Below are 7,387 nucleotides of genomic sequence, written 5' to 3'. Positions count from 1 at the left end.
GTTATTATTAAATGGCATGGCTCCACTTGTATAAGAGCTTGGATAATGCCATTGTGGATTGTAAACTCTTGGAATAATTGGAGGTGTAGGAGATACATGAGGCTGAGGTACGACAGGTGCACATGATTGATACATACATGTAGGTATAGTTGGGGGCACTATGCTACTAGGCATCGGCGCAGTATTAACAAATGAACTCCATGGTGTACTTCTTGTCATGCTCACCACTGGGATATGCATGGTAGCCATAGTGTCATTAAGAGAAAGATGAGCTAGATCTGGGAAGGTAAAGCTGCCACTTGTGGGCTCAGATTGTACTGAGGCTCCTGGCGAAACAACATATGGAGGATCAATGGGGCTCACTGAGGGAGTCTCCATTTGTGATAGGGTTGGTTGGTTGGCCTTTCCCGTATCCAAGAATCTCATTAGGCCTGTTGAAGGCATGTTGATCCCTGTGCTCTGTCTTTCTAACTCGACAATCCTATGGAGGACATCACAAACTTTCTGTTGTTGCTCATCTATGCTAGTAGCACCCGATGTGGATTGTAGAACATCTAACCAATCCACATGATAGGTGTGTTCTGTGTACCGATCAGTTAAAGCTTCTGCTTGTAGGTCATACTCCCAATTTTTGTTTAGGAATATCCCATCTAGGCCTAGCGTGCTGGAGGTTTCCCTCGAAGTGGAAGCATTATTGCTCCCCATTGCTTGCCCCTCCGTGACTGCTACCTTGGGAGCACTCGGTTGCTCGGCTGGCATGATTGTTGTCATAGGATCCTTTGCTTTCAGGGCTCGACTTTGTTCTAGCCTTCGTAGGTTCTCAATTTCCCTCTCCCTCGTTGCTTGCATATAGAGCGTTCGATCTCTTGTACTTCGGCAAGACTCCTACCATCGGGTAGTAAAACCTCAGAGGGAGATAGTCTTAAAGGATCAGGAGGTGCAGTGGATGAAACATTCACATGCACACTCTCAAGAAGCATAGGGTCTATTTTAGGCATGAATAACGAATTTACTTTCCTACTCCCTTCATTTATTTCATTAACCGCATGTTCGGAGCGAGTAGCTCTACTAAGGGTCTCTTTTAAGTGGCTAAACACGTTGGACCCAGGCCGTGGGCCCATGGCATGCATGTCTTGACTTAAACTATCAGGTTTTGGTGTAGGATACCCCTCCATGACTTCGTAGTCAAAGGAAGAATCACTAGACGCGATATGAGGATCTTGGGTCGCGCTACCTTGAGTCCCGGCTTAAGGTCCAGAACCTAGGGTGGAGGAATAATGGGTGCCCGCGTAAATGGAGGCACTACCAATATGCTCGTGCTCTAACACTCTTCCAGAGCGTAGGTTCATATGACTTGGATCCCCTAGAAGTGTCAGTGAGTGCCCGTGAAGGCTGCTCACCTACTAATTTTGGGTGTTTTTCAACCCAAGTCTTTTCTTATTTATTTATTTTTTGATTTTTTGGTCCTTTTTTTTGACCCAGTTATAGAATAGAACGTATGATAGCTCAAAACGAGCGTCTCGATCAGAGGGGCGTGCCGTGCTTTACAGCCCTCTGTTTAGTCACTTTATACCCTCGGAATCCCTAAAACCGTCAATTTCTAGTAAGGAACTAGGCCCAAATTAGAAAGTCTAAGGGTGCAAGTGAGAAGAGAAGGGAGGAGAGTGGAGGACTTGCCCCACATGCTCTCATTCCCTCTTGAGGGGGTAGGGTATATATATAAGAGTGAATCTATTATATATCATACGATTGAGGACTGAGGCCTGGGCCTGGGCTTGGGCTTGGGCTTGGGGAAATGATCCCGATCCCGATCAAAATTTTAGTGTAGCCCCCCAGTCACTCACGCTTAAATATTTTCGGTTTTTTTGTAAAAAAAAACTTTTTTAAAAACTTTTTTTTTTTTGAGGCGACAATCGCGCGCGGTTTAGGTGACCCTTTCTTGGCCACACACACTGTTAACACGTGCCTAACCTCTCTGTCAACAGCTCACAAACAGCTCACTACCTTATCTACTTACTAACAGTGCTACTAACCACTAACTAATCTGTTAACCACTCTGCTAACTGCTTACTGACAGTGGGCTAACTGTCCACCTACTTCCTCTCTCACTACCTTACTGTGCAAAGACTGTGTGCAGACAAACCTTGACAGAAAACTGTGTACAGACTGTGTGCAAACAGAAATTGCTAACTGTCTACCTACTTATTCAGTCACTGCGAACAAGCTAACGACTACTAATTGTGCAAAGACTGTGTGCAAACAAAAAACAAAACGTTATGCAGAAATCACAGAACTTGCAGACAATACAAAAATTAACAACTTGCAGAAAAATAATTCATTCCTCTTCCTCTTCCTCTTCCTCTTCTTTCCTACTACAAACATCTCATAAGAGAAGCACAAAGTGTCTCTTGGGCTTAGTGCAAGGCGATTCCCCGGCAACGGTGCCAAAAATGTGCGCTCCTTGCCACACTGTCGAAGCAAGGGACTTGCCTAACACTGTGTGCGAGCCACAGACGGCTCCAAACACACAACTAACTTAACTAGTAAGCTCAAAAGAGGGCAACGGTGTGTCACTCACCGCTCTATGCTCCTGCCGTGAAGGATTCCTCGCCGCGAAGAAGAAGGAGACGCCGCTACGTCGCGCTCAACCGGTTCACCGCCGTCGTGCCGCCGCAATGCTCGATCGCACTCTCTCTCTCTCTCTCTCTCTCTCACTCATACACACACACACAAGGAGGTGAAGAAGAAGAAGATGGAGATGGAGATGGAGCAAGAGCACTCTTCTATTGCACAAATGAGAGAATAAGTGAATTTTAGGTTTGGTTGGCTTTTATATGAGCTCACCCCATTCCGGCTCCCTCCCCCGAACACGTGCAACTCCCTCCTCAATCCGCCTAGTGTGGTCTGAACCCAGTGCACTCAACGAGAGAGAGAGAGAGAGAGAGAGAGAGAGAGAGAGAGAGAGAAAGCCTACACGAAGAGAGAGAAAGAGAGGCGATCAAAGCTGCCGGCAATACTAGTTTGTTTCAAAAGGTGAGAATGGGGCCACCATTCTCTTTTAGCCAAGGCCTTTCATTTTTATGGAAATCCATAAAAAATTTAGCCACTTTGAAGGGTTATGGGGAGGTGCTCTAGGGCCCTTTCTACTTCAATTACCTCATTTCTTAGACAACCTTTAACTTCTCGTCCACAACATAAATGTATTTGCATGAACAAGTAGAATAAAAAATTGCGCTTGAAGCAATTGTGCTTCGATTTATGGCACTTGCTTATTACATAGGCATAGAATAAAAATAATATCTCATTTGGAATGTTGTGCCTACAATCCAATAACTGTTGTGCATGGTTTAGTGGATCATTAATGAGTGAGCTCAAATACGCGAAGTTAGAAACCCAACAAACAAAAGTTGAGTGGCAGCCACTGCAATCACAAGTCCATCCAAAACTTTCTGCACAATACAATGAGAAGCGGTCATGGCTCGTCACGAGCATGGCAAGAAGATGTAATTTTTTGGATCTATTAGTTTTGCACAAAAAGAAGGATTCAACATTAACATTCCACACAATTCATCTTTATAACAAATTTGGAATTTAGTAAACATTACTCTTGTGCTTGTGCCAAGGCTTGGGAAAATAATTTTATAAATCCGGCTTTAGATCCTCACTCTCCTCTATGAGAAGGTGATGAAAACCATATTTGAGAAGGGAAATTCAACATAAATTTCAACTATTAAACTAAAACTCTTGAAGTTTGAGCCTGCCCCTCAAATCCTTCTTGCAAAATTTTGAAGTTGTCATTTTTTTATCTGGACAAGTTAGGATAAAACAAACCTAGCTTTTTCCAAGCCTTGGATTTGTGCCCACATTGGCACATTGTGCATAGACATTTGGTGGGTGCAATTTTTTCCACAAAAAAAGAACATACATACCAGCTCGACACTCTTACCGATCGCTGTGACACTAAGATCCTTGGCAGCAAACCTACAAAACAAAGTATACAAAAACCAGTACTAAGTAGATACTTGAAGTAAAACCTATGAGCCAAGACACAAGAAGGCCAGTTTGCTCAAGTTTCAAGTTTTCTCTTTTACTACATAAAATCCAAGATTGCCTCTACATAAAATCCAAGATTGCCTCAAGATTGTCTCAATCCTCAACCTAATCATCTCCCTTGTACTATATCGCAATAAGCAATATTTTTTATTAAACTTAGAGGAAATGTTAAATTCGGGTGGAAATATTATTACAATAAGTAATGCTTTTTATTAATTTTTGGGTGGAAATGTTAAATCACTGCACAAATCTTTGCTCCAATTTTATTTGATAGCACAAAAATGCATTTAACATTACCATGTATAAGCTCTATTGTTGGCTAAAGATATTTCAACAAAGAAAATGCGAATATTGTGTTGATTACATGAAATTCTTTTAGAATATAGGGAGAATTGTTGTCAAACTTACCCAACGGCCAAAAAAGAGAACAAGAGGGCTAGATATCCGATGGCCGTTGATGATGACACAGTTTCTGAGGTCCAAGCTTTAAGAAGTAGGAAGCCCACAAAGACAGAAGCAATGCCTACGATTCCAGCCAAGAGAGCAACAGCCACGAAGGTGAAGGTGGCAACACTCCCTTGCACATCTACATTGAGATAACATCACTCAAATATGAGTTTGTGGTGACAGGGAAGACAATATACCTTGAGTTGTTCGCTATATGTAGGACTACAATATCATGTGTGTTCAAGCAATACCATGAAAATCCCTTCTTTGTGAATTTTGCAAGATTATGGCAAACCCTTTTTCTATTCAATCTGTAAGAAAAAATCTTCTTATGTAATATCCCTCTGTCAATGAAAATGTGACCATTTTTGGGATTAAAACGATCTTTCTATTGAACCCACATGATAGGTATGTGTATTTTAGGTGACTTCGGTTGAGCAATACACCAAGTGCACACTTTCAAAAATGCAATCTTAATGAAATGCTTGAGAAACAACTCATTCGCAAAACATAGCATCTCTGCATGCAGTCGCCACTACCCCTTGCTTATTAAAATAAGGTCTTTTATTACACAAGAAGATTTAGAATTTTTCTCATGTAGGAAAACGGAGTCTTTTCGAGTGTTTTTCATATAATGAATAACATCATGAGCTTCTGCTCGGGAGGCACCGCATACCTAGCCTAGTACGATTGGGGGGAGGGGACCACCGGGCCGGCGGTCCCCTGCCCCCAATTGTACCTAGCTAGGTATGCAATGCCTCCCTTACAGAAGCTCATGATGTTGAGGTAAGTCACAATGTGGGAATTATTGTGAGAATTTGTCCAAAACTTCTTGTGAATTAACAGTACAGGACAAGGAAAACAAGGTTAGATAAAATGGACAAGAAATGTAGAGCTCTAGGGAGAGGAATGAAAGCATGCAGAGCTCTAGGGAGAGTGGCTTACCAGGGTTACCGTCCAGAAGGCCATTGACAGCCCATGATGAGATTCCAAGGATGGCGAGATAGAGGGCGAAGTTGACAACCAAAAGAGCACCTGCTATACCAGCATTTGTGCGATTCTTTCCTTTCTTGCTGGCCATGACTTCACACACAAACAGAGTCCCAAGCCCTGCCTGCGTATACCGCGTATAACGAGGGTTTCTTCTTCTTCTTCTCTCTCTCTCTCTCTCTCTCTCTCTCTCTCTCTCCCTCTCCGGGACAATCCCTGCCTGCGTATACCGCGTATAACGAGGGTTTCTTCTTCTTCTTTTCTCTCTCTCTCTCTCTCTCTCTCTCTCTCTCTCCGGGACAATCCCGAACATATAAAGTCGCCGCCCTGCGTGTTTAGCCTCGTCGAGCTCGACCTCGTTGTTGCGTGTCCCCTACAGTAGACTCACGCCACTTCAATTTCAAATTCCTTCATGGCTCTTAAAACTCCATGGCCGGCACTAAGTGACCATAACCAAAGGAATGTACGTCTATGTCACTATATAGACTTGTCTATAACAGATACTAGTACGGCCGGCCGTCTTCGACCCCTCTCCCTCTTTATCGCATGCAAAGGGGCTTATTTTCAATTTGGGATTGCGCCATGTGTAAAGGGCTCCCTCTTCCGCCATATTATGTTAGTAGATTATACAACTATGTGCGCATGTAAGAGTACGTACACACACACATACATATATATGTATGTAACTATATATGTACCCTTGTTGTTGGTAGTGGAGCTTGGTGGGGTGTGTGGGTTTCTGTCTATAGATACCACATTAGGGTACACATATGCCTTCATACATCATAGTTTATATCTAATGTGTCTATGGGTTACACATGTGCCTTCACCAATCCCTCTATTCTTCAGCTATTCAATGGGTGAAACCAACTCAATGCTATTCCTTCCAAGGTTAATCCAAATCCCTTGTGCTTAATGTGGAAATCCATGACTTGTTCATCTTGTAAGACTTGCTTAAAAAGTGAAACAATGTGCATATGAACCCCTTGATCCATTGTACTTTTTGGAAACATATTTTTCCACTTGGGATGGTTGCATCCATAGTGTTTCAGCTACCACTCTCACTACTCTTGGCTCTCCTAATACAATATCTCTTGCTTTGTACCCCATTAGGAACTCTAATTGGAGTTCTCTCAATTGTTCTCTCATCATTTCACAAATCCCTAGCTTCGATTCAAGCGTCTAGAATCCTTGTAGCATGGATAGTGTCTAGAGCATCGCTACCTTAATACATGATCATTGAAACCCTAGAATTCAAGAATCTCATTGATCTAAGTGTGAAAAAAAAATGCTCGCACAGTTGAACATGGCAACCAGCAACGCCGCAAGAGCTTGGGAAGGAGATGGCGGCCAGTGAGCTGCTCCTCCGGGTGGCTCCAGTGACTTGAACTGCACCCTTTCGCAGCACAAATCCGCCAAGCCCACCCACACATCCTATGGCAGAGGTCAACAGCCCGTCGTCCCTAGCCTCAAGAGGCTCTACACTTGGGTTCTTCCTCCTCGATTTCTTCCCCGCTTGGCAAGAGAGGAGCTCCATGGACCTTTGCATGCACATCTCTTTGGTTCTATCAGTTTCTTGGATGGGTTAGAGCTTCTATGGTATCGATCTTCTCTTTGGCCATTTTCTACACGGTGGTATCTTTGGGTTGACGTTTATAAGTCTCCTTCTCTTTGGTTCTATCAGTTTCTTAGATGGGGGTGAGAGGGTTAGAGTGCCAATAATGTCTGCTTCATCCACCTTCTATTTCTTTGCAGCGTCATCCCATGATTTTGTTTTCCTTTTTAACTCCTTCCTGATGCTTTCTCTTTATGCAATCATTTTGATCAATCTCCTCTTGTACTTGTCATCTCCTTTCTTCTTGTTCCTTTTTGTATTGGGCGGCTAATCCAACATAGT

General features: G+C 43.1%; 1 protein-coding gene across 1 annotated transcript; it reads right to left on the bottom strand.

The window, feature by feature from the left end:
* Nucleotides 1-3,237: 3,237 nt before the first annotated feature.
* On the bottom strand, nt 3,238-5,788 carry LOC147455238 (membrane protein PM19L-like). The gene is made up of 4 exons (XM_086515226.1): nt 5,446-5,788; nt 4,462-4,639; nt 3,930-3,981; nt 3,238-3,449 (listed from the first exon to the last, which is right to left on the bottom strand). The coding sequence occupies exons 1-4, from the start codon at nt 5,579-5,581 to the stop codon at nt 3,372-3,374; spliced, it is 444 nt and encodes a 147-aa protein (XP_086371352.1). The 5' UTR covers nt 5,582-5,788; the 3' UTR covers nt 3,238-3,371.
* Nucleotides 5,789-7,387: the final 1,599 nt, after the last annotated feature.

This window comes from Adiantum capillus-veneris, chromosome 6, assembly GCF_014529385.1.
Source record: "Adiantum capillus-veneris isolate H3 chromosome 6, ASM1452938v2, whole genome shotgun sequence".
Lineage (NCBI taxonomy): Eukaryota > Viridiplantae > Streptophyta > Polypodiopsida > Polypodiales > Pteridaceae > Adiantum > Adiantum capillus-veneris.
The sequence above is the reverse complement of the archived record's forward strand: the minus strand, read 5'-3'. Positions and strand labels throughout refer to the sequence as shown.

Bases quoted from the DNA above. Each gene is read 5' to 3' on its own strand.
- LOC147455238 (XM_086515226.1), bottom strand. From the start codon at position 5,581: ATGGCCAGCAAGAAAGGAAAGAATCGCACAAATGCTGGTATAGCAGGT. The intron at 4,640-5,445 runs GTAAGCCACTCT...ATCTCAATGTAG, and splicing joins CCTTCTGGACGGTAACCCTG to ATGTGCAAGGGAGTGTTGCC. The intron at 3,450-3,929 runs GTATGTATGTTC...TGTATTGTGCAG, and splicing joins TCGGTAAGAGTGTCGAGCTG to AAAGTTTTGGATGGACTTGT.